The sequence below is a fragment of the Prinia subflava genome, chromosome 5, assembly GCF_021018805.1.
Source record: "Prinia subflava isolate CZ2003 ecotype Zambia chromosome 5, Cam_Psub_1.2, whole genome shotgun sequence".
Taxonomy (NCBI): Eukaryota; Metazoa; Chordata; class Aves; order Passeriformes; family Cisticolidae; genus Prinia; species Prinia subflava.
The window spans coordinates 37,594,334-37,621,026 of NC_086251.1; the positions used below are offsets into that span (position 1 = coordinate 37,594,334).

At 35.1% G+C, this 26,693-nt stretch overlaps 1 protein-coding gene across 2 annotated transcripts in view; it reads left to right on the top strand.

The window, feature by feature from the left end:
• Window positions 1-26,693, top strand: part of NPAS3 (neuronal PAS domain protein 3) — a 595,307-nt gene that overhangs the window by 276,864 nt on the left and 291,750 nt on the right. For both annotated transcript variants that reach the window (XM_063398891.1, XM_063398892.1), the window contains one exon: window positions 19,268-19,350. In XM_063398891.1, the coding sequence (XP_063254961.1) occupies window positions 19,268-19,350 (83 nt within the window). The remainder of the gene's footprint in view (window positions 1-19,267; window positions 19,351-26,693) is intronic.

The window sequence follows — 26,693 nt, forward strand, 5'->3', positions numbered from 1 at the left end:
ACTTAGATTTTTCAACATGCTTGTTAGCTGCCTGACAGCTTTTCATTCAGCCAGTTTGAAAATATTTTCATCTTATTCCACGCCATTTTGTTTCCTCTTCTTACAAGAGCATAAACTGTTCCTTACAGCTAGTTACCTTTTACAAGGGAAAAAAAAAGGTGTAGAATCAAAACAGACAGTTCTAAAATGCTCTTTTCTTCATTGTTTCAGAGAGGTGTTCAAACCTGGCAATGAAGTATCAGTAGATTTCAGAGTTTGACTCGTAAGACTGATCAGTTTTCCTTGCCTTGTTCAGGAATCAGCGTAGAGCACTCTGCAGTTGATATGTGCTTGTCTACCGAGAGCTGGTCTGAGACCACCAACTTGTGTCCGAGTTCTCAAACAGAAATACGGGCTCAACTCAAAGTACAGCTCGGTGTAAAAAGATTCTGCCATATCACCAGTTCCTAGTTCCTTTCACCATCTAGTTTCCTTCATCTTATTAATATTGTAGTAGGAATCCTTGCTTTGTTACTTTAAAAATGTTTCCATTTCTTATCAGAAAATAATTGCAGTTCCATCTTTCATGTTTTATATTTTTAAATACTTGATAAATTGTTTTAATATTCTACCTGCAAGTGCTCTGTGAGACCTGCCTGCTCAGGTTTCCCAAAGGCAAACTGAGTTATCTGGCCTTCCTTCTACCTTTCAAGGGTGTGGTTGTCACTAGCTATACTGCTCTTCAAATTCTACACCTTCCATCCTGACAGCTTTTTTGATTTCCTTAGCACACCATGACATCTCCCTTTTGAAATGAGATTATGGAGATCTTTCTTTCTTTCTCTGTATTTTTGTCTTTTCTTCAATAGCTTGCTAACACTAAATAATTTCCCGGAGAATCACTTTCATTTGTTATGACTTTCCTGGTAACAGGAAGATGCGATGTGTTTAATATATCTTTAGGCAAACTAAATCATCATTTCTTGGTTTAATGGCAGAGGTAGTAGAACCTTATCTTAGATACATTTCTAGTCCCATTGCTTCAGTTTTAGATATTGCTCTTTCTAGAAATTTTTAACACTAAAATTTAATTTAACACCTAAATTTCTTAGGCTTTATTATTATTTTTTTGTCAACACTGTCCACACCACCGCGGTTATTTCAGCAGTAACTACAGTTTTACTGAGCAGTAGCTAACGTTTTTTTCAGAATTACATATAGGATATATAATAGGATGCATAGGATGCATAGGATATGTAAATACAATATAAAAAGATACATTCTGTACTGTGTGGTCATAGAGAGTAGTAGGAAATGTGAGTGTCAATTAATCTACTAAAATAAAATGATCAACTATTCTCTGCAGTCTACTTAAGCCTATATAAATAAAGTTACCTTCTTGTGATACTGAAGTGATGGTTGTAGAATTGTGTTACAGTGAAGAATGATAGAGGCAGCAGAATGCTGTAAATAAAAAGATTGGAAGTCAGCAGTAAAACAGTCTTGGTAAAGGAACAGCCCCGGTGTGTGAGGTTGAGCAAACAGAGGGTACAGGAAAGAGAGAACACTCAATGATATATTGAAATGCCTCCACAACTCAGAATATAGCACTGGATACCTAGAACATCAGGAATAGATGTATTCATATGCTTTGTGAGCGGGAAAAACACGTGTTTTATTTTTCCTACGTATTTTTGAGAGTAATGAGATCTACTGCCAAAGTAGCTTTTATCTTTCTACACACTGTTGATTATTTCCAAGTCCATATATAGGATTTTCAGCCAGAGATGACTTGGAAATTACAAGCAGTCTAGTCCACAAATAACAGGTGTAGGAGGTTGTTTTTTTGTTATCTCTGTACCTTAACACCTGAAATCAACCTTAAAGATAAGCAATATATGGTTAGCATGTATTTTTTACTAGAAAAGGGAAGTATAAAACAAAATCTGGTCTATGTCATTTATCCATTATTGGGAGAAGTTACATTGAAATTTTGAGGGTTTTCTTATTAGTTTTGTATTTACAGTACTTATGCACTGAAAATTGGAAATTGTTTTTATTTCAAAAGTTAGAAATCTGTTATTCTTGTGGAAAGCACAAAATCATAACTTTTTTCCAACTTCAGCACTCATGAAAGGATTTTTTTTATATTCAGTGTGTACAAAATGAATTACTATATCTGCAGGCCATTCATAATCAAGGGCTTTTGTGCTTTCAAATTTTGCCATAAAGTCAGGTTGTAGGCCACTTACTGTCTGTGAATCAGAAGGCCCACTTGCATGAATTAATTGATCTTTTCTGCCAAAGCAAATAATTGAGTTAAATACTTGAAAATAAGGTTCAAGACTAGAAACAAACAAACAAAGATATTAGTCCCATATAAAAAAATTTAGTCACTAGTTTCTTCATGAGAGATCAGTTGACTTCTATCAGAGATTAGTCAGATGTTAGTTGTCTTATGCCTTTAACATAGTGTTTCTTCTTCAGTTTCAAACAAGAATTTGAATCTTAATTCCCAGGAATGATAATTTAGTTACCAAGATGATTCCATACTTAACAGTTGCAGAGCTTTTATAATCAACACTCCACTTGTGATGTGAGTTGTTTTATTTTAAATAAAACAATTTAATTTAAAATAAAATGCTATTTCCTGTCAAAAAATGTTCTTTTCCCCTTTCTGTCATTTTAAAGTAAACTTTGTTAGTTAAGAAACCAGATCATTTTTTTGTATTATATGAGTCACTTACTATTAATCTCACTTTTTCTGGAATTGAATTTGCTTGGTTTTTTTTGCTGGTGGGAATACGAGTTTCTTGTTTTGGACTCCTGCTCAAAGAGAGAGGGGGATGCTAGTGGCATAACTGGAGGGAATATTTTTTTAATCCTCTTTTAGTCTACCTTTTGGGATTGATGAAGGACAGAAGATTTTTTTTCCCCAACAGCACATGCAGTTTCATTTTTTTTCCTTCCCTAGCAGTGGAAATCTCACAGTTCTGGAACTTCGACAAATCACTGACTGTTAGAGAACATGGATTCCCTGTTTAATGCTGGTTCTTGAGTCTTAAACAGCCCTCCACTGCTTTTATTATACCATTAATTGCACTTAATGCAGCTGCATTTCTAGTATGCTTGGCTAAGCTCTGAAAATTAAGTCGAGGGTACTTTGTTATAAAATGCACTGTAATGAGCTCTGGTGGGACAGGGTCTGTTAAGTTTGAAATTACCTCAGGCTATTTCCAAAGGTCTTCTTAAAATATTTCACATCTATGAAAGTTTGCAGCTAGATAAATAGCCAAAAGTAAGGTTGAAAAGAAAAGAACTACAGCCCTGAAATATGAACTGGAAATGTTTTTAACACCAAATTGTTAAATTTATTTTAAAAATTTTTTATCTTAACTAATTTGTTAAACAGAAAGTTTTCAAGCCGACAGCATGTAAATTTTAGGTGTTTGGTTTACACAGTTGGTTTTATGCATATTCTTCTTGCTTTTGGTTTCTTAATCCAGACCATGAATTCATGAAACTGGAATAAATTTAGGACTCCCTCTGGGTTTACATAAATTGGTTCAAGAAGGGGTCACACTTCTCAGTACAAAAACTGTTTAAGCACTGCTGCAACTATTAGCCAATTTGCTTAATGTTACAACTAACATCCTGTACTGAGTACTGATCTCTGATATCTGCCTAAATAAATGACTAATATGCCTTCAATTCCCTGAGTGTTCCTCAGCTGTATGACCGCTGTAATGCTTTGTGGCTAATAAAATTTGAGATTGACTAATTTATTGGGTAGCTTTACCAAAATATCCAAGTAATCCTTTATATACTCATTAGAAACGGGTCCAAAATGAATTCTCTGAGGACTAAGTGGAAAGGTCTCCCTGGGATCAGCTTCACTGAGCTTTAGATACATTGGCACAAATCATGTGGAGGATCTTCTGTGGTTTTAGTGCAGCAATTTGTCTACGTTTTTATGGTTAAACTTGAAGCATAAGTAATTAGAGGTCCCCCGAGCTTGAAATTTGTACACCTTGGGTTTTTATTCCTTAAATTGACTCTATACAAGCCTGGCAAACTAAGTGTTTGACGAATGTGAGCTGTATGTTTGAGCTCTGTACCAAACTTACAGATAGGGTAAAAACTCTTCCCTTTTGTTTTGAGAGGTTTTGAATGCAGAAGTGGGTAGGAAGTCTGTCTGTTACTGAGGGTCATTCTGTGGCCTATTGTGTTGTGCAGAAATATTCACTAGTCAATAACCAAGTACACTGTGGCCATTAAGTACTGCACCTGTTGTCCAGATGGGCTAACAATAAACATGACACAGTCAATCATGCTTGCAGAATAGGGTGGACAGAAGGCTTTGGGGGATGTTTCCAGGGTCTTCCTGTGTTTATGTAGACCTTTACATCCATACTATTATGTGGTTGGGTGTATCTGAGTTAGTGCATTTTAATTTTGGAATCACTCTGGGAAGTGATTCCAAGGGGTTCCGTGGAGTTTTGTCTTTCAAGTTTTAAACTGACATGGCAGCTCTCTTTTTATCAACTAAGAGGATTACTATTTGACAAAGAATGGAAAAAGAAATTTCTACATGTTAGGAAATACTAAATACCATCAACATTGTTGATGGTTAACTTTAAATGCAAATAAAACTTATCCTGTCTGCTAAACTTCATCTATAAGAGGATATTTTTGGAATTGTGAATAATTTATTAGTTTTGGTAATGTTGTATTATGGCAAGTTATTAAACATAAAATTATGTGCAGTTCTGCAATATGAAACATAGAATCAAAACTCACTTTCATTGCATAGCTCCTTTATAAAGGGTTTGGGACCAAAAATACTTCAAATGCCAGAAAAGCCCATATCCCATTTCTCTTCTAAGAATGTCCTTTATTGAATAAGCAGTTTAGAGAAAGGAGAGATTTAGAGGTTTTACTTGAACTCGAATAAGCAAGCAAAATCCCTCACACATTATCTAAAATATCCTGCACCTATTTAAAATATCCTCCTTTTTTTCTTCAGTATTTAAAATGTTGGGGTTAGTTTACCAGCATACTTAAATTTAAAATGAAACAGTACTTTTTGAATTGAGATAGAACGCACTGTGGGTATTGTTAAAGGTCCACTTCAGTCACAGTTTTTGGAAAACAGTTTTAAAATATTTATTTATTTATTGGAGGTGAGTAGAGAAAATGTATTGTATTAAGTCATCTCCAAAGGTCCTCTTATGTTTCATACTTAAAACTCATAATGCTAAATATTTTTAATTCAGGAAACTGAAGGACAAAATTCAGAAACAATAAATCAGTTTAAATATTTTCAGGAGTTGCCAAAAAGGCTTGATGCCAGACAGTAGTTTTTGTATGTTTAATGTGGTATGATATTAACTGGGAGTATCATATAAGAGTTGGCATTAAATGAGTAAGAAAATAGTTTCAAGCTGGATGGTTAACAATGCAAAAGTGTATTATTAGCAAGTGATGCTATTTGGTCTCTTGTCTGTTGATAATTACGGGCAAGTATGTCCAAACTAAGAATATAGCCTCTGCAGAGTTACTTGAAGTGGTGCTCTGATGCCACTTCCCATCATTCATGTGATTCCAGAGAAAGAAATAAGCATAAATACTGATGAATGGGACCATGTGAACCTCATAAAATTCAGCAAAGCCAAACGCGAGGTCCTGCACCTGGGCTACAAAAATTCCCAGTGTCAGAACATTCTGGAGGAATGGACTGAGAACAGCCCTGTGAAGGCCTTGGGGAATACTGGTGGATGAAAATTTTGGTATAAATCAGCAAGGTGTGCTTGCAGCCCAGAAAGCCAGTTATATCCTGGGCTGCATCAAAATGTGCATGGCCGGCAGATCAAGAGGCTATTTTCCTACTCTATTCTGGCTCTCATGAGACCCCAACTGGAGTATTACATCCTGCTCTGTCTTTTTTGTCCCCAGCACAAAAAAGACCTTGACCTGTTAGCGTGGGTCCAGAGGAGGGCCATGAAAATTCTCCTGTGAAAAAACGACTGGGAAATTTGAGGTAGCTCAGCCTGAAGAGGAAGAAAAAGCTCTGGGAGACATTAATGCAGCCTTTCAATAAAGGAAGTTTATAAAAAAGACAAGGGAATATTTTTTACCAGGGCCTGTAGTGACAGGATTGTCATAGAATAAGTTTGTTTAACTGGATTCTTCTCTCTGAATAGTCTCAGCATTAGTAGCACTAAGCTCAACTGTAACCTGAGATCTAACAAAAAAGGAATTGGAAACCTTTACTTTGACTTTTTGTGGGATCCTAAGGTGGCGTCTGTTACAGTACAAGGGTGCATAAATCTGTAACAGTACAAGAGGCAGTGGTTTTAAACTGAGAGTAAATTTACATTAGTGTACGGAATAAAACTTTTACATAAAGTAAATAATACTTTTACATAAAGCCTGTGAGACAACAGGCTCTGCAAAGAAGTTGCGGAAGTGTTCAAAGTTGGACAGGGCTTTGCACAACCTGATCTAGCGAGGGATGCCCTGATCTAGCAGGTCCTGCCCATAGCAGGGGATTTGAACTCAATATCTTTGATGGTCCATTCCAACCCAAACCATTCTGTGATTCTATGGAAAAATTGGTGGGCAAGCTAGTGTAGGTTGGTGGATCCAGTGTCTCACTGTGAAGAGAGCTGGAACTCATAAGATGACATTTTGCGTAAGAGTGTGTTGTTTGGACATCATAAAAGTGTCTAGTTCTGCTTTCTGATTGGTAAAAGTAAATTATTGTGGGCTTTCTGGAAATTTTGTCTGGTGTTTATCAATGCAAAAAAAATACACTCCTATGCTGAGTCCAAACTGTGATTATTGTCGACATGATACAAAAACCCATAGTAACAAAAATGTGGAGTGAATAGTAGCTTCTCTGGGCTGAGATTTTAACTTTGAGCTTTTTTTGATTCCCTCCCAGATAGGGCTTTTGGAACAGCATCCAAGGGTTTGGTGATGGGAGTTTGTGTTTAGTGAGTAAATTTAAATTGTTCAGATATTTAAATTTAGTAAGTATCCACTTCAGTATTTTAACTCCCAGTTACATTGCCTTCTGGAGCTTCAGATGCCTGAGAAAGTGATCCATTTCACCTCCCACAACACAGCTTTGGGTCCTCGGATCGTAATGAACGTCTTTCCCATAGGAAATGTGTGTGGTTGAAAGTGCCAATTCAAGTAAACTGGTGTGAAATAGGAAAATTAAGGGAATAGAAATGGTAAGTGTGAGAAGAAAAGATGAGTTGAGGTAGTGTAAAAGTGGAAAATATGAGATGGAAAAAGTGTATGCTTAGACCTTTCCAGGATTTTTTGTACAATGAGTTTTTCTTCATTAACTATTAACAAGTTAATTAGGGATTAACTAAAAAGTCTTCTTTAGACACAATGTGCTTAGGGTTTAGGAACTTGAAGTAGCCCAGCTGTTGTAAAACGGATGAAAAAGTAACTTTACCTTTCTTGGGAAAGTTTCATAGCCTTTTTAGCACAGCTAGACCTTATCAGTGGCCATATTAACCCATTTACAGCTAGTTCACATTTGCCTTCATTTGACTATAAAGACATACCCTTAGCTAAGCTCAAAGTATTATGTGCCAGTTGGTCAAAAGAGTATTTGAACCTCACGAAACAAATGGATAAGCAGCACCTGTGTTGTGTGTGCAACCAGAGCTGTTGAGTCCGTCTTGTGTGGTTAGCTCTGGTTAGAAATAATCAAGCGGTCATAATAAGGGTCAAATAATTGGTGAACATAAACAAGATACAGTTTTAAAATTATGATTTGATTAATTCTTAGTTTCAGTTCATATTCTTCAAAATATTATTGAATTTAGTGCAAGTGTTTTGATTTTCAGTCTTTTTCTGCCATTCATTGTTCCTTTTAGTCATAATTTTTTTTTCTGAAGCCATCATTCAAAATAAGCCTTTCTCTTCAGAAGCCATTTGTCCATGAGAAGTTGTAGCAGTCTCTTTTCTTCTTCCAGCCATGTAGGTTCCTCTTCATTCCTCAGATCCCTCCTCTCCTGTAGAAGATAGACAATTTTATGACAGAATTATTCTCAGAAAAGTTTGAAACAGAATTTTTCAGTGATGCTTTTGAAAAATTTGATGCAGTTTTACTCAACAGGTTTTTTTTCCATCTTGTTTGAAGAGAGACATAGAACATACCTTGCAATAATATTGTATTTGTAAGGCAAAGCCTTTGCATTGAAAGGCTTGTTTGTCAGTATTCACAGAAAACTTGCTGCAATTCTGACTTGTCCCACTACAACACTGTTGAGTGGAATCTTTTTTTTACAAGCAAATTTCTCAGATTTTCAGGTATTATTGCTTGATTTACAGCAGGCAATTTAAAATAATCCAAAACATCCTTAAGCTATCATATTTGTAACAAAAGATGTCAGGATTCAAACTGTCTTTCAGGAGGTTGCTAAAAGAAGAAAAGTAGATAAACATTATCAGGCGTAAATCATTAGTTTTTCTGCAGGATGTATAAAGGTTTTGGGTGACTGAAAAAGAAGTGTTCTGTGTTGAGTTTGAGCAGTCTTCATTCAACTCTGTATTTTAGTTTAAGTATCATATCATACTCTAAGAAACATAATCTTGTCACTTAAATTAATGAGCTTGATTTACAAATTACATAGTTGTGTAAATCTAGTTCTTCAGATGGACTAAGCACAAGAAATATGTTTAAGAACTAAAAGGTGATGTTGGAAAGCAGTAAAATACAAGCAGAATTTAAAGGACATCATTTCAGTAAAATCTCAGCTCACAGATTGTTGAATTATTGTATCAAGCAATTTTTTCTCTTTATAGCAAAGGCATACTTGTATTATGTTAGATTTGGGTATGAATATTAAAAAGTAATTCTTGAACTAGCCAAATGTTATACATTATCAGTATAATTGTAAAATTCTTAAGAAAAAATAAACAAAAAATATATTTATCAGTGCTAATAGAAAGTGCAAAAGAGCTGGTTTAAAGACAGTGTTATCTTGCAAAACAAAACTTTGCTCCCAAAGTCAAGGTAACCATCTGTGTCCATGTCTGATTCAAGTACTATGTGGGGAATGAATTCTGATGCTTTTAAGTTCATTTGCTAAAGAATAATAAAATATCTGGCTACAATAATGCCCTGAGCTTTTATGTTTAGGGTGTTCAAGATATATTTTGAATGGTGAATGCCTTGCTTCTTCTCTTATTTCCAGACAGGCTTGACTTTTTCAGGTAGCAAGTGTGAATCTTAGTGTGAATAAAATCAAATAGAAGAAATGTTTTCCCTCACTACAGAAAGAATCTTGAACTAAATTAATTCCTGATGCTAATTAATGCAACTCTGATGAAGTGAATTCTGTGTCTACACACGTTCTCCTTGGCTGTAGAATTTGCTTCCTGTTTTCTCACTACTAAGCTCTCACTTCCATTACTATTCTGTCTTCTGATCAAACGTCTCTTATATTTCCCTGTTAGGCACTCTTCAAAGGCGAAGGAAACTGGACTTTTCTCACATGACTATTTAAAAAGATCCTTCAGTAAATGAAGGGGCAAACACCTTGTGCTCTGTGCTGGAGCTGATAATAATAACAGAAAACATGTTAACCTAATTTATTTCAAGCTCATTCATCATAAAGTGTATAAATTCTTTTAACCTTAGCAAATACTTAAAGACTACATCATATTTCCAGTAAAGATTTAACTGTTCTTCTTACTAGTCATTGGGATTTCAAAGAGATTCTGTTTCCTTAAAAACTGCTGAAACAGATTATTACAAGTAGTAGTGCACTTATATACATATATATTAAGAATACAATCCAAAGTGCTGGATGTGCTGGAAAATCTTTCCCACTGGGGCTTTGGATCAATTTTATTATTAGTATTAGTATTAATAATAATAATAGAAATAATAATAAGCAGTGTTTTGAAAAGAAGCAGTTCCATCTCCCAGTTGTCATGACTTAAAGTGTCATACTACTTCCTCTGAAGACTGCTTCATTAGGACTCGGGGATTTCCACTGCAGCTTATGCACTGTCATTTTTCAATCCTCAGCAATTCCAAAATGTTATTTTAGTTCTTATAAGAGTTCTCGATGAAAATTTCTAGTGCAAAATTGAGAACTATTTGCAATAAATTTTTAAAACTTGTGGTTCTACTACAGATGGTCTTGGTAATCTCCTTAAATTTCTTCAGTTATTTTTTGAAATCACCAAATTCTCTATAGCTGCATTTTCTTACAGTCTCTCTTATGAACACACAGAAGCCGCAGCTGGAAGACAAGTAAAAATAATTGACTAGTGGCACAGTTGGTTCTTACCAGAATCCTCAGTTAATTACACGGTTCAGTTTTGGCAGCAGATAAAGATTTCTTCCCTGAAATTGTGAATTGATTACAGACTTGAACCCAGTCTCATTTCATTTATGAATCTTCATTAAATCTTTTCTGACTAACTCAGAAAAAGGAAGAAAAAAAATCTACAAACAAATGCACCACCTATATGTGTCAGTCATAAAGCCAAGTCTATAGAAACAGTAAAGTTCTAAAGTCACCTTAGAACCAGAAACAACTTTAAACAGTTGGATTCATTTCAGTGTGTCACTTACTTTGGTAGAATAATGATGCATTACTCAGTAATTGTCTGGTTATATCATAGCTGGATTTTATCTTCCAGCAGGGGATGTGGCTCCTACATTTGCCAAAAGCAGTATTTGATATAGTTTCAAATTTTAGTGTTCATTTAACATAAGGAGATCTGATCTTTTTTGGTGTTTTTCTTAGCTGAGTATGTGTATGGAGAGTTCTTTTACTTAGCCTGTGATAGTAAGACAAAAAAACGTGAGTATGGCAGAAAAGCAGATGATCAAGACCTACAATGGCTTATGTCATCAGGCACCGGGTTTTCCTTCTCACTTGCTACCACGTAGTGTTCTGTAGCCCCTGAAATGAATTCAAATGACTTCTATCAAATGTGAAATTTGTCTTCTTTTTAGTGGATGATACTGAGTGTGGGAAGTATTACCTAGTTCACTAACATCTAAAGCTGTTAGTTTCTAAAATTACGATCCACTTGCTATCGGAAGAGGTTACATGTATTTCTCAAGGAAGTTCTTTAGTGGGTGATTTTAGCCATATAGCAAATGGTTGGCTTCCTGTGCAGACACTTGGCAGAGGCTGCATAGTTCTCACAGTATACAGGACCCTAGCCCATTCACGGAGGAATACTGGAATCCTCAAGTACTGTGGATATAATAGAAGCTCATAGGTAGAATAATTGTTCATAGAAAGAACTGGAGACAAGCTAATAGAAAGAATGCTAGTTATAAAGCAACTTATTAAGTATTTTCCTTATACATTTACTTTTTCATTACTACCGATGAAATAAATATTTATTTATCTGTCAGGAGTTTCATTTTACTACTAAGGACTGAAAAAAGTTAAGGTTGTCACTAAAACGATGCAGTGAGCCCACCAAAATCATGGGAAAAGTGTGGAAGGAAAAGGGGGTTGTGCAAGAAAGCAGACCTCAGTATAGAAGGGTCTCGTGGGGGAATCTGGATACATTTCAGTGTTAGTGAAAACAGGGAAGGATGTGAATTACAGCTTGCCAATTTTCAACACACCACTGACTAAGGCATTAAAAGGCAATTGTATTGGCTCTAAGAAGGAGCAGCTCTCCTGTTTTGTTCACTGAATACTCTGAAATAACATTGCCAAAATTTAAGACAACAAAAGAAGGGGAGACATAACAAAGCAGGATTTCTTCTTGACTTTCAGAAATATATTATACCTTGCTTCGTGTAGATAGAGCAGCTTTTGGTCGCCTTGACACACTAGTGGCATACGAAAGCCCTGTGGATGGATGGAGCGTTAGATTGGAAGTAATAAGGTTGTGCCTGACTTACCTCCGCATTCGTAGCAGATGTTACAAATGTCATAACATGAACCTTTGGGATCAGACTGGAAAAAAAAAAGCAAGACAACAGATGTAGGCCTCTTAGTTTTACCAGCAAGTATAGTCTGACACTATATAACACTGTTCTGACTTGATGTTAATACCCTGTCCTCCTCCTGAGAACAGCATCAGTGACACTAACCATTTCTGTAGTATTGGAGCTGTAAAGGGGTGGCAGCAGTTTTCTATTCAGAGGAATTGTGATACTAGTTTAAAAATAAGACAATAGAACTATTATTCTAGTAATCGTCTTACTGTGATACCTGAGTAAGTAATCCAGGCTCATCACTCATTTCTTCATGCAATCGTAGTGTTTATGCTTTTTTCCCTGCTGGTAGAGCCAAATCTCTCGGGGTGGACATTTATCTAAAGGACTGATAAGTTCCTAGGGTTTTAAGCCTTTGATTCACCCCACCTTTGTGTGTCCCTCTCCCTTGCCTCACTCATCTGTCTCTACTTCAGCTCTTTCTCTTCCATGCTTCTGTAGACTTTTCCCCAATCTCTTTACAGCAGATGGATTTTCTGGGGAGCTTCTATCCCCCTTTAATTATTTGTCTTCTCCTGCTACCGATTTGAATTGAAAGTATTTGTTCTTTACTTTCTGCATTGTCCTCTACATATTGGAGACTGTATGAAGTTATTTATTCCATTTCTCAACTAGTTCTTGCCAATGTTCCTGAATTTCATGGGAGGGGAATGAAATAAATGCAGGCGTATGGGCCCTTGTAATTTTTTCCCTGTGCTTCAATTTAAAGCAGGGGTGATTCTGTCTGCCACATCACTCCCTCAGGTGCTGCCATTCTTGAACTGGAGGCTTAGCCCTCTCCCTGAAGAATTTCATTGTCAGGGAGAAGAGTGGGGGTTCTCCCATGAAGAATTTTAATCACCCTGTCTGTAGCCCTTTTGAAGGAGGCACAATAGTTCCTATAGTAACTACTACAGTGTGGGAGAAAGGCCAGTGCTCCCGCCCCCAGCCACAGATGGAGAACTCTCTTTGCTTAGATGACTGGAAATTCTTGCACAGCAAAGATTTCGTCCTTTACAGTGAACACACACACAAAAAAATCTCTGAATTAAACTCTTGAATGTACAAATATGTGCTAATTAAGGAACAGTGCTAGTTATCAAGGAGAGAACACAAAATATACCTATTTCATTGTTGGGGTTTCTAATTTTTAGAAGTTTAGAAAAGAAGAAAAAAAGAGAGATATTTAGGACTTAAGAAACTTTGTCTCCTCCTCCCACCCACCCTACCCCCACCCCCTAAAGAGCAAATCCTGTGGGAAGGAACAGACCTATAAACCCAATGAAGGTAATTGGAAAAGGAACAGGCCCCTAAAACAGATGAAAGCTTACACTTTGACAGTCACTTATCTTGTTTCTTTTTTGCATTAATTTTGAATGTTTCTCAAGGGAGAGACATATTATGTCTTAAAATCTAATGATTCCAGTTCAATTACCAAGTGATATAATACCTTCCGCTTTTTTGACAACATTTCAATTTGATCAGATTGAAGTTATTGAAACTAAAAAAGCTATTAAAAAAGTTTAAAAGTATTAACTTGAATTTGAAAAGCAAGTTCTGCTAAAATTTCTTTTAATTTCTGGAGCTTTTTCAGAGATGAATTACTGAAAATAATAAAGCACATCTGTAATTGTGTTACGTAATACTTTCATTAATTAATCAGTTCATTCTTGAAAACTAATAGGTTATGCCATGGAAAGTTTAGGTTTATTTTCTCAACCATGGATTCCCCAGTAATGCTCTTTACCAGTGACCAGAAGATGGATATCTAGAATATGAGGCATTCTTGTACACAAAAATACAGATTTGAAGTGCTATTGTTAGCTTTGTAAGTTGAATATTATATATTGCATTATATATCTTACATGTAGTGCTTTGCGACAAATTTGTTCGAATACTTGATTGCTGTGATACTTCATTGGTAATGGCACAGTATTAATGATTCCCATAGCCTTACTAAACCAAGATAAAATACCTTTCCACATATGTTGCAGCTCCATCTAAGATTTATTTCTCCTTCCCATCTGTGAAGGTGGATAAGAGACCTAAATTTTGGATCATATGATGGCTTACAGTGAGGTAACTGGTGACATAATTTAATTTCTTTGGATACACTTTCCAAAGCAGAGGGCAAATCTCTTTTTACATCATGCTGTTCATCTTTTATCTCACTTTAGATCAGGATTTGAATACACATCTTTTATACCAGATGTCCTCAACTTCTAGGTGGAGGGGTTCTCACTAGCTGGAGTTTTCTTTCGAAACTTAGAATCAGTCTTAAATGGGATAGCAAGGAACAATGAGTGGGAAAAATATTCATCACAAGGTATTAAACATGAAGTAAATATTTTTTTTAAAAGCTTCTGTGAATGTTAGTATGCAGAAGTACTGGAGTGTAATGTTGATATACACTTCATCCTTTCTTGAGACTGAATCCCCTGTTTTTCAGTTCAGCCCTGCAGTCAGCGTCTCTGTCTTTTCCAAAACACAGCTTGTAAAAATTTCAAAATTAATCAATATGTCTCATCAGAAAGCCCCAAGATTTCAAGATGGCATCGCACCTCTTCCTGTAAAACAACCTTGATTGCCATATTCTCTGCCCTTCTCTTTCATGAACATTTGCAGTTTTTCATAAAAATCACAAAAGATACATTTTCATCTAGAATCTACTCTACACCAAGGAAAATATATTAGAAATATATTGTATTGTCATTGCTATAGATCTTTCTTTCTACTCTGAAACAAAAAAAAAATCTTGCATTCTGGGAAAGAATATTTAAAAGATTATAGCCACACTCATGCTGTGAACTGTTTTACACATACAGTCATCAGACCACTATACTTCTTATGCTCTCCCCTCTGACACCATCATGTATTTTATTGATACCTATGGGCAGAAATATTAGCCAACCCTATGTGAAGCTGCTGTGCAATTAGCCCGACATGGTTACATGTTTTGTGAATAAAGCTGGTAATTTTTTTTAACTTTTTTTTTGGTGGGGTGTTTATAAACTTTTCTATTTATGTAGATCTGCTCATGCTTTGCTAATTCAAGTCTGACTTTATTAGCAGTCATAATTAGAGCACTTCAAGATAACCTCTGCTTTTTTATAGTTCTTCAGACAGCAGATTGTCTAAAAGGTTGTAGCGTGGTGGCCCTATGTCCGCCTCTGCTTCCAACTGTACAGAATTTCTTCTTAGCCAAATCAACAAAATTGAATAAAAAACATAAGGACTTTGAAACTAGTTGAGAAAAAGCTTTTAGGAGTAAATAAAGGTTAAGGGAAATGAATTTAAAAGTTCAGTTTAGTCTTTGAACTATTATTAAAACACCAGACTTTAATAACTCTTTGAATTTCCCAAAACTTTACACAAAAGCAGTTTATATTGAGGGAGTGTCATGTAAAGTCTCACAGAAGTTTTTTAGGGGAAACTGATAATTGTGCTCATGTTCTGCTCTTTCATTCCTAGTGATCAAAGAATATTGCTTATGCTTTATTAGAACTCTGTCTTCACCAGTAGAAAGCCACAGTGAACATCAGTCTTTGGTCTGTGCTCCCACACCTTAGAACTGTGTTTGAGAGGAAATCCTTCCTCTTCAGGATGCATAGAAATCTTTGGTCAGCAGTCTGTTCTTCTTTTCCAGTTTCCCACTGTTTGTAGCACAGTTGCAAATGCTCTTGAGGTTGCATTAAGCATGCTTAGACTGCCCCCAAGACTCTCTGAAAGGGAGGTGGTTCTTCCTTCACCTCATGCATAGCCAGATTAGTCATTGAAGGAGGAATTTTAAAGAGGAACTAGTGAACAGTTAGATTTTTTTTTTTTATGGAATAATCTTATGCCAGGAATAGACATGTCAATTTGGATAGTAAAGGTCATAGTCCAATGCCATGGAAAGTAAAATATTTTCAACAACAGATTGTTCAGTTCCAGCACTACAAAGTGCACATGTGAAAGCAATCTTTTTATCTTCTTGTCACTATTAAAAGTCAATATTTAGTACAAATATTGTTTCAGCCAACTTTTTGATTAATTTGTTCATTCAAGTGTTAAATGCTGTCAACTAAATGTAGGCAATACAAAATATGACCACGTGTCAAAAAGTCTATTCGGAGATGTTTGTTCATACTGCTAAAATAGGAGAAGCTTGGAAGAGTTTAAACTGGGTTTGGAACTTGTTTTCATTGTGACTCCTGCAGTTTGTTACACATCCTTCAGCCTTCTTCACATCTTAATTTCCCCTGCTTCCTTAACTAAAAAGAAGAAATTTATTTCATGCATTCAGTATTGTGTTTCGGTAGAGAGTCTGCATTTAAAAGGGAATCCACATTTTTCAGAGAAGATGTGCATCCACACCTTTAGGTCTGTGAAGGTTGCTGAGCTACTTTGATTTACAGATGTTGTGAAATAAATCTTAAATCTTTTGCTTTTCAAGTTTTCTGTGAGTGGCTGAGCTGTGGCTGCTGATGGTTGCATCCACAGGGTGAGAGATTTAGATGACTAGCTGTGGCTTGTGTGATGGAAGCCAGTTCAGTATTTATAGTTTATGTTTTGAAATTTTAGAATAAAATAACATTGGACCCACTTTTTAATCCAAACGTTTCAGTCTGTATCTTCCTTTCCTCTATTGGCATGCCAACAATTCATTCAATACAAATGAGAGTTCTTTTGCTGTGACTGGTCTGTGATATTGCCATGTTTCTGAAAGGTATCAATGTGGTATGCACTTATATACCCAAAATAGCATATTTCTTCTGCTGCAGATAGATATCAAAAAAATTTGAAAGCTCAAGTAAGTAAAATAATAAGACAATGGATCCAGATGATCAAATAATTTAAGTTTCCCTTGTTCTATATTTGTCTCAATATTATTGTCTCATTCATTAAAATCTGAAGAGTGATAGTTATAAAAACACATTAAATAAGGTGCATATTTAATAGTTATTCATTTATCAAAAAAGAGTTGCAGCATGGCTATCAGAAGCATAATAGTTTTCTGTGTAGCCTGTTATCATGGTTGTAAAATTAGGAACTGTCATCACCTGACTAAGAGCAAGACACACAAATCCAAGAGTTCTAGTGCTATAAAAGTGTCAGTGAACTGAATGGCATGAAAGTACTACAAGATATTTATCTAGGTGTGTACTAGCCACAAATGAGCAGTCATTGATAGAGGATTTAACTGACAAATTTTAAAGCTGAGATCTGACCCTCTCTGGTTTTCTAGCTAACTCACTCACCTTAAAGTTATTACTTTTGAGGTACAGAGCTGATGGTCCCAGTTGGGAAGGACAGTGTCCTCTAAGTGTCGTTTAAGGTTCAAGGTACTGTTTTAAAGAGTGTTGCACTGACTTCAGGCACTTCGTTCAAATTATGATACTTAAATGCCAAAAGCTCTGCAATTGACATCATAGCATTGAATTCAGTAAGTAATGTATACTCTTTAAAATGGTAGAGGACAGTAACATAAGGATATGGACAGGAAACAGAAAATTAATTGAAAAATAAATTCCAAAATGTGGTGTGGTCAGACAACGTGTGGAAAATACGACATAGGCCAGATGGATGAATGAAGGGACCTGAAGGATTTCAGGGAGGTGTTGCAGGTTTACAGGTCGGGTGATTTTTTGCTCTTTACAACGCTCTTATGGAGGCTACTATGAAGCATTGTCTAGCAAGCCCAAACTTAATTTCCTTCTTTGTTTCTGATAGATTATAAATGAAATAACTCTGCAAAGCATCATGCTGACAGCAATAATGATCAGAATACTGGAAATCTTTATGGTGCTATATATTTTGTTTAGTCCCACAACTAAAGTTTTTCTAAGAAATATAGTCTTGAAGATATTTCTTTCAAGGTGTTAGTGTCTATGTCCTTGAATATGAGAAAAGAGGAGGACTCAGAAAATACCAGCTCTACAGCAGTCTCCATTTGTAATTATGAGCTATTGCCTGAATCTATTAGCAATGAAGCCACCTGTTTGCCCAGTATAAATAGGTTAGAATTTCCTGCAAGGAAATTACGTGAAACATCAATAAGAAATGATATTACATTTTCAGGTCAATATGACTATCATTACTTGGCATTTATCTTTTCCCACTGATACCATGTTTGGCAGCCAGTATCATAGAGGACTAAGAAATTGTTGCTGCGTATTTTGTTTCCGTTGGTGCTAAATTGGCCGGTTCAGTAATGGCAGTCATTCATTCTGCTTGTTTTAGTGGATCCTTGATATTTCATTTTTCTTATCATACACTGTAAAGACAGCAATACCTAACGATGGACTAGTGCTGTGATGGTTTCAGAAGCATTAGTCTCCCGTCAGGGTCTTGGGATGTAAATGCTTTTGTACACACTTTAGAAGGGTGCAGAATGAACTTTGCTTCTTCTCTCTCCTGTGGATATGCCTGGTTTTGTCACAAAGACAGGAAAGGAATCTTCCTGCAGCCCTGTGCCATCTTTTCTGTGCTCTGGCTTTCTCTGATGATGTGGGAAAGGCAGCCTAGGCCTAAGAAGAAACCTCAACTTATAGCAGATGGCTACATTTGATTATATGCAGATTTAATTTCTAGCTTTGTGTTCCTGGCATATAGAGTTTAACAGAATATTAGTTTTGTGATTTCTCAGCCGTTTTTGTAGTTACTGCTGCCTTTGAAGCATAACTACCTATGACTCACTTTTTGCTTTTAAACTATATGATTTAGAAGCTGAAGTTTCAAGTACCCATTCCGGCAACTAACATGGATATCTGGGATACTAAAATACTTCTCTATACTGGGGAGAACTTTGATTTGAATACTAGATGTATTTAAAAATGTTGGCTTTTTAATGTTGTGTTTATTTCATTCCAGTTTCAAATAATAACATGTTCAGATAAACCTCTCAGATAAACTAGCAGAATAAACTTCCTAATTTATAAGTAATATTTAATTCTTATCCCCATATTTCAAAACATTTACAATATGTGTAGCCTCTTTTTCAATAGTATTTTTCACTAAATTCTGCATGCTTTCACCACCATAAACCTACAGGGATTTGAAATATATCTGAACAAAGAAGTCATTTCCAGTTTCATTGGACATTTAAATAGATTGGTTTTTAAAAATCTCATTTTTTATCTTACAAATTTGAGTCTTAAATTACATATTAAATTACCAAATTTATATACTATGTAGAAACCAAAATTAAAATTAACACTGGTCTATTAAGATGCAAAACATTTAAAGGGTTAATGTCAGTGATGAGGATGCATGAGAAATGAATGTGTAGACCTTACAACATAACTGTTTTTTATTCAGTTATAGGTGCCCAGCGCAGGAGAAGTCCCAGTGCCCTTGCCATTGAAGTATTTGAATCACATTTGGGAAGTCATATTTTACAGGTAAAAAAAATGGCTTTTCCAAGAAAAATCAAAATATCTACCTAGTCATATTTCTGCCGATAATTTGAATAGTATTGTTGTCAGTGCTTGTATTGATGAGACTTTTTTATGCTCCTATTTCTTCTATTTTGAAAGTCCATAGCTGGGAGACTGTTGATGAGAAGGAAGGCAAGTGTTATTTTAGCTGAATCAACATTTTCTTGTTCAGAATTGTGCAGTAGGTGTTTGCTTGCAGAATGCCCTTATGTATTTGTGTGAAAGTATATACAAAGTAATATTTTGTGTTGGTGATTTGCCTTATGTCATGTATCAGTTTAGGGTTGGAGTTTTTCCCCACTTCGGTTTATGAGCACTGCTTTTTTCCATGGTATCCCAATTGTCACTATTATATATCACAAATTTGGGGCAATTTGCAGAGATTTAAAAAGTGAATAGTAGCGTGCCTATTAGGTGTCCTTAGCTGTGGGCTGAAAACTGGTCTGGTATTTATCAAACAAGTTTGTCACATGATGACACAGGTCATCATATTCCAGGAAGACTCAAATGGAAAACAATGACCTGATGGAAACATTCTTGTGCATGATTTATTTTGCCAGGGTAATTACAAACTTTCTTAGGTGATCAAATGTGGTGTATGAGCAACTAAGAAGAAAATGTGATGTGCTTTACAGTAAGACAAACCCAGCACTAAGGAAAAAAAACCCACACAGTCTTTTCCAAGTGTAGCACTGAATAACTGCTCTTATTTAGCAGTGTACACAGCTTCTCAATGCAAATATATTGTCTGGTGTATTATCTTTTGAGAGGTACGAGAGAGGTAAATTAGGATATTATCATGAGAAATATTCCACTTAATTTGAAATGATTGAGAGCTATCTCTCTGTACTAACTCAGCTGTGGTATTCAAAAGCACTATAGATAATGTCAGAATTTTCACATCTTTATAAAGTAACTAAATGCAGAATAGCAACAAAGATAATTTTAGGAAAACATTAAATTAACTAGTAGAATTAATTTCTCTTTGGAACAAGATTCATGAATGAAATGATTTGAATGATTTGCTTAGTTGTGCCCTCTTGGCAGAGGTCTAGGTCAAGTTTTTGATTCTGTAAGCAAATACTTTTGTTGTAGTTATTGTGTAAGAGACCTGCACCAGTATCTACAGTACTGTGTTTGCATATAAGGCAGGAACACTGCTGTGCGGTGTCCTAAATGTAGGGAAAAATTAAGAACTAGCAGTTTTGTGATATTTCAGTTTATGTAGTTTGTCAGTATGTTGAGTGTCTAAACATATATATCCTAAAGGTATGTTATTTACATCATCATTTATAAATCATATATAAATAAAACCTCATTGAAACTGATTTATTTACATTCTTTAGGTATTACATGTGACTCTTATGGATAAAAATGAAAAAACCTAGGATGGCCACTTTGAAAACTACTTGATTTTTGAGTTTTTCACTTACTGTGTATTAAAACAATTAATGACTTTTATACTTGTTTTAACTAGATTCCACTTATGAGTTGTTGGAATTTTTTGTAGGGTTTTTTTTTGTTGTCGTTGTTGTTGTTTTGGTTTTTTTTGGAGGGGGGGTGTAATTTATTTGTGGTAAATTACGGTGCTTTCAGGATATAACTTCATCATTTTACTACTAAAAAAAACCTCTCTGTTGCAGTTATACTCAAAACTGAGGATTTAAAGTCAAAATTGCCATCAGCCTGGTAATGAATATCTGTTGAGGTGTAGCCTTTTCAAAGATGATGATGCTTTTATCAAAGTACTCCCATGAATCTCTCAGTTGATGGTAGGATTTTCCATTCTGGTATTTGCAAGACAGACTGTTGGTGATGGATAAAGGACAACATGAGTTAATAGTGGTGACAGGTTTATCATGAGATGTTAAGATTTTGTCTTATTTAGCAGAGCAATCTACCCTTTTTGAGGAAATCCTGGGTCATGCATTCAAATGCACCACTTCTAAACGGATCAGAATGAACTTCAAAGTACTGCCTTGTGGTCTAATAGAAATATAATCATCAGGAGATAAGATGATTTTTAAAGCAGCAATTGGGCAGACTCCGTGGTGGAATACAGTTCTAACATGTTCTCACCTAGTCTGCTACTCACCGAAATTATTTTCAAAGAAGTATCATGATAAGTATTGTTTGCAAGTGAAGTAAACAACCTTGATTATATCTTGGGAATTTTGATTCCAGAGTCTGCTATCTGAAGAATTTGAATTATTAGTTTGTGTAATCCCTTTTGCTATTAATATTTTGAAGACTGGGTTAAGTGTAAGCTCAGAAATTAAGGAGCCTCTCTAATCTTTTTAATATTTTGATACTTCAATATTTATTGATAGACAAATATGCATAATACAGTAGATTTTAAAAGAGTGGATATAGTTTATTTAAAATGACATTACAAAAACAGAAATGGAGGTACATCTTGTGATATTTTTACATTTTGAGTCTTCAAGTAGGTATACATTATATACATGTCTAGATATGCATTATATATGTTAGCCATGTCCTTACATATTAAATACATGTATTTACATATACTACTTAGTCATCATTAAATGAAGAATGCCTTCATCCATGATTTTTATTATTATTATTATTAGGGAACCAAAGGTTTAAATACTGCTTAACTGATGACTGATACAGCCATTAAAGGTTTTCTCCCATATGCAGTTAAGTGCAGAAAATAGAAAAGTGAAACTCTACCTAATCATGAGAAAAATAAAAGTGAAAAAGTTATTGATTTTAATCTGAGATAACGTTTGTGCCCAGGGATCATATAGTTAATTCTGTTCTGTTAATAGCAGACTTCATCAACTCCCAAAAAATTAACGCTCTATTACCTTTACATAAATTCAGAGCTGAAAACTTGAAAAAAAAAAACCTGATAAAAGGAAATTTAATGCTTTTAAGGGACTTCATTTGAGTAAGGCTGGATGCATCTTTGCCTTTGTCTTTTGTACAAATCTAGATATACAAAGAGGCTTACACTTTGCTTACATGTGAAATCCAACACTCATGCACAAGTGTTCAAGGCCAGGTTGGATGGGGCTTTGAGCAGCCTGATCCAGTGGAAGGTTCCCTGCCCATTATAGGGAGGTTGGAGCTAGGTGATCTTTAAGAACCCTTTTAACCAGAATCACTCTAAAATTGTATGATTCTATGTCAAAAAATCTCCAAGCCACAGTTGGTTGCTGGATATCATGCTGAAGAGATTCCCAGTGGTAGGTTTGAAGCCAAAGGCTATCCACTCTGTGCTTGTGGAAAAAAAGACACCACAAAAGATGATTGCTCAAACACTATTACATCAGAATCTTTATGTCAGTGTAATGTCTTTTAAATGTTTTCCAAGTAAAATCACCTGAATTATGAATGGTAGAGTAGGATGTAGTGGAGGAGAAAAGTAGATAATAGCAATATGTTAATTAATCTTTGACAAGATTTATTGATTTGCCAAATTATGGGCTTTGGTTTTTCCTGTCTTGTATATTCTTTTTCTTCTGAAAAGTGGTGTTAGAATGAGAATAGATGGCTTCTGGTTTATATGTCTGTATATATATTTGTCTATCAACTAAAACCAGTAAAAAAATTATTTCTGGTACCTACTATTAAAAATTTGGCTTAAATTGGGTGTAAAAATTAGCAAGATTTTCATCAATTTTTCAGGACCTCTGGATTTTGTCTATAACTTCATTGCTATTGAGAAGGTGTGAAAAAGGGTCAGTAACCCCATAGTCTTCTTATAATCAGAAATGATCAGGAAATGTAGAACTAAATATAGAGAAAAGGGAAAGTTAGTGAATATATTTGCATATGCAAATTAGCTTAATTGATACTGCTTGCCTCTACAGGGATTTTTCATTACAAACTGGAGTGCTACATTGTTCAGCTCATATTGAGTAATTTAGTAACTAATGAGACCAGTTTGCACTAATTTGCATATGATAAATGAGCTTAATTGCAGTAAATAACTTGGAGGCATAATTACTTAATTTTCCTGTGTTGCATGGCTTTTAAGTTCACGTATGAACAACTCAAGATAATTTTGCATATTTAAATTAGTTGCTTTTAAAATTCTTGAACAAAAAAGAACACACCTTACAATTTGAACTGTAAAACAATTAAAAGTATAAAGTACATTATTTTCAAATAAAATTTAGTATTTTGAAAATATATGTTTCTTCCTTTAAAAACACCAGTGCCTTTTTAATGACTAAATATTTGGAATCAATCAAAATGGAATAGTTTCAAAGTCAGGCTAGGATGGAAAGATGGTGTAAGTAGTAATAATAAGAGTGTGTATCTGAACTGTAGTGAGCAGTACGCATTTTGTATCTCTGCATACAAGAGTGATAACTTTCATAATTGCATTCTTTGCTTCAGCAGTGCCTATTCAACTGTTAAGAAACTCTAACGCTTTCAATATGGCATTACGTACACATTACATACACAGTAACTTAGACACTCGTTGTCTTTGAATGTCTATACTGTCCTACCTCATTTTGTGTGAATAAATCCTTATATTGGATGGATGCTGAAGTGTCAGTGCAACAAAAAGAGTATCCTCTTCTTTTTGTGGGCATGTTCAATTGTGAGCACTGGCATGACCAACCACTGTGATGTAGATTTGTACAAGGAATTTCAAAACACACAAAAACAAAGAAACAAACCAAACATAGTCCAAAATCAAACTAATTGGGAGACCACAGTTAATTTCTGCTATGTCCCTAAAGTTATTGCACATTAGATAATTTTGATAGATTCGATAGAATTGAAATACTGAACTAGACAGAAAAAAACCAACTACCAATCTCATTTATTCCCATAGCAAGATCTGTTTTGCACTTGTGATTTACAAGTGGGTGACAATTACTGAGTTCTCCCCACCTACCTTTCCAGAAGCTTTTCATAAGCCTTGCTGAATGTTATCTTGGAAATTTTATGAGACTTACATTTCCTTTTTACTTTGTGCTGTACCTTTCTCTCCCATTAAGTATTTTGTGGTGAACAAAGGTCTTTGTAATTGCAGTATCAGATTCAATGAGAGAAGAAAAATCAAGTTCCCATTAAGATCCAAGGAAAAACAACCTGAGTGAAAATGATCTGACCCTATAGGTTGTGTTCTTCGTTGAGTCAAAAGTAACAAACTACAAACCATTTAGCTTGAATGAGTTGGTTAACAATGAACAGAGGATACCTGCAGTGGATGTCCAGTTGTGTCCAAGATGACCCAAAAAAGTCATCTGAAATATGCACAATGCCTGTAAGGCCTTGTTTTACTTCCTAGAAGCCTCTGTATCACCACAGCCCTGATCATGGAATGTCACCCTGGAATGAGAACAGAATCTGAGCTACTTGGAAGCTACAAGTGGCTCAAATGCTGCAATTTGGCTTTACCCCATGCAGCAGTCCCAGACATTCCATGCATGAGAGGCAGTCTTGGTTCTCATGCGTTTCACTCCACTGGAAGCTTCTCATGGTGGATGGAACTTTATGGAAGATTTAATTGTGTCTTTACCATCATCCTATAGAGAAACCAGGGGCTATTAAACCCATAGTTGTTATTTTAGCTTTTCTTTATTTAAAGTCAACAAATAAGCAAACCACCCACATCCTATGGATGTAAAAAGCCTAATGAATTGCTAGCATTATGAACAATTGAATGCCACCTCTTATCCTAATAGTTTGATATTATTTTTTAAATTATTTTCATTAATGTATCCAACACTGTAATATTAAGACTAGCAGGAAACTGTACAAATATAGCCTATTTGTCAATTTAGCATACTACTGTGCTTCAAAGAGGGGCTTTTATAAATTGTGAGGTAAATGTGCAGATGAATACAATTTCTGTGGCTTCTAGTGAATTGTTCCAGGTGATGTCAGTACCATATAGAGTAGCTGAGTCATTGGTTTGTTTTTTGAAGCATGTCAGATAAGCTTCAGTTTCTCAGGAAATAGGAAGATTAATGTTTCTTCACTCCAAGTGAGCACTCTAAGAGTCTTCTGTTTGCAGGTAGCCAGTACCCCATCCCTACCTGCATTCCTAAACTGAAGTAAAGCTGCATCGTCAGTTGTGCACAAGGGCTGATCCCATCCAACTCTTCAAGCTGTGTAGTAGCTGCAAGTAACACAATGAACTCTATCTGTAAGACTCTCAGAAGTGCACAGGGTCACATGAATGATCAACTGAATGCAAACAAAGATGGGTAATATCTCAGTAGTTACAAAAGAAAAAAAGGCTTTTTCCCATCTTCAGCCAGAAAAATTGGAAGTTGTTATCGGGAAGATTTTTTCACATATGCCTCAAGTTAATGCAGTTTTGTCATCCAGTTTGTAATTCAATGTTATCAAATACATAAGATATAGAATGAAAGACCAGATTTGAAGGGAACTTTTATGCCATTTCTCTGTTGTCCAAATGGGTCTTGTCCTGAATTTCATCACTATTTTTGTAGAATTATAGATAAACTTTTTAGAACAATGGTATTCTGTCAAGCTTTCTAGAAAAAAGGGGAAAGAATTTGCTCTACAGATTCACTACAGTATTTAATCATGTTTGGAAGATGTTTCTATTAATCCATAATAACTAGATTAGAATATAATAAGACAATGATACTATTCATTTTTTAAAAAATCAATTTGCTGTAGAGTATGTGGGTAAAGTTCTCCATACATTGTAAATATGTGTGTTGAGCATGCAACGACTTTAGACAGGGCAAAATTTGTGAAAATGTTTTGTTAAGTCAAATTAGAGAACAATAAACAGAGCAAGTTATTTACATTTTTGCAGTAGTGAATAATTGTGGATGGTACAAGTGTTGCACACAATTAACAGTGTAATGGAGAAACAGAACTTTCTCCCAAAGGGAAAAAAGTACCAACACTTTGCCTTGTAATCCCATTGTTAGGTATTAAAATCAGTCAAGCAGTATGAATAATCATAAGTGAATGAGATACAAAGTTCTAAAATTTTTCTTCCCACACAAATATTTTGTAAAACTTTGTAGTCTTTTCACTAGATATAAGCAACAGAAAAAAAAAGAAGTTTATTGGCTAGGCTATAGCTGAGTGAAAGTCTCATTTCTTCCAATATTTGAATTATTATAAGGGAGTCCCATCTGACAAGAAAATTTAAAAAGTGGGAAAAGAGACAGAAAGTGTTGGAGTGCTATAAAATATTAGGAAGAAGATTTATCATTTACTATTTTCAGTCATTCTGAGTATTACATAATGAAGTTCTCTCTGTATAACACTAGTCAACACAGAAATGGTGACACGAGACTAAAGGTGAGGAAGCAGCAGATGGTAGTACT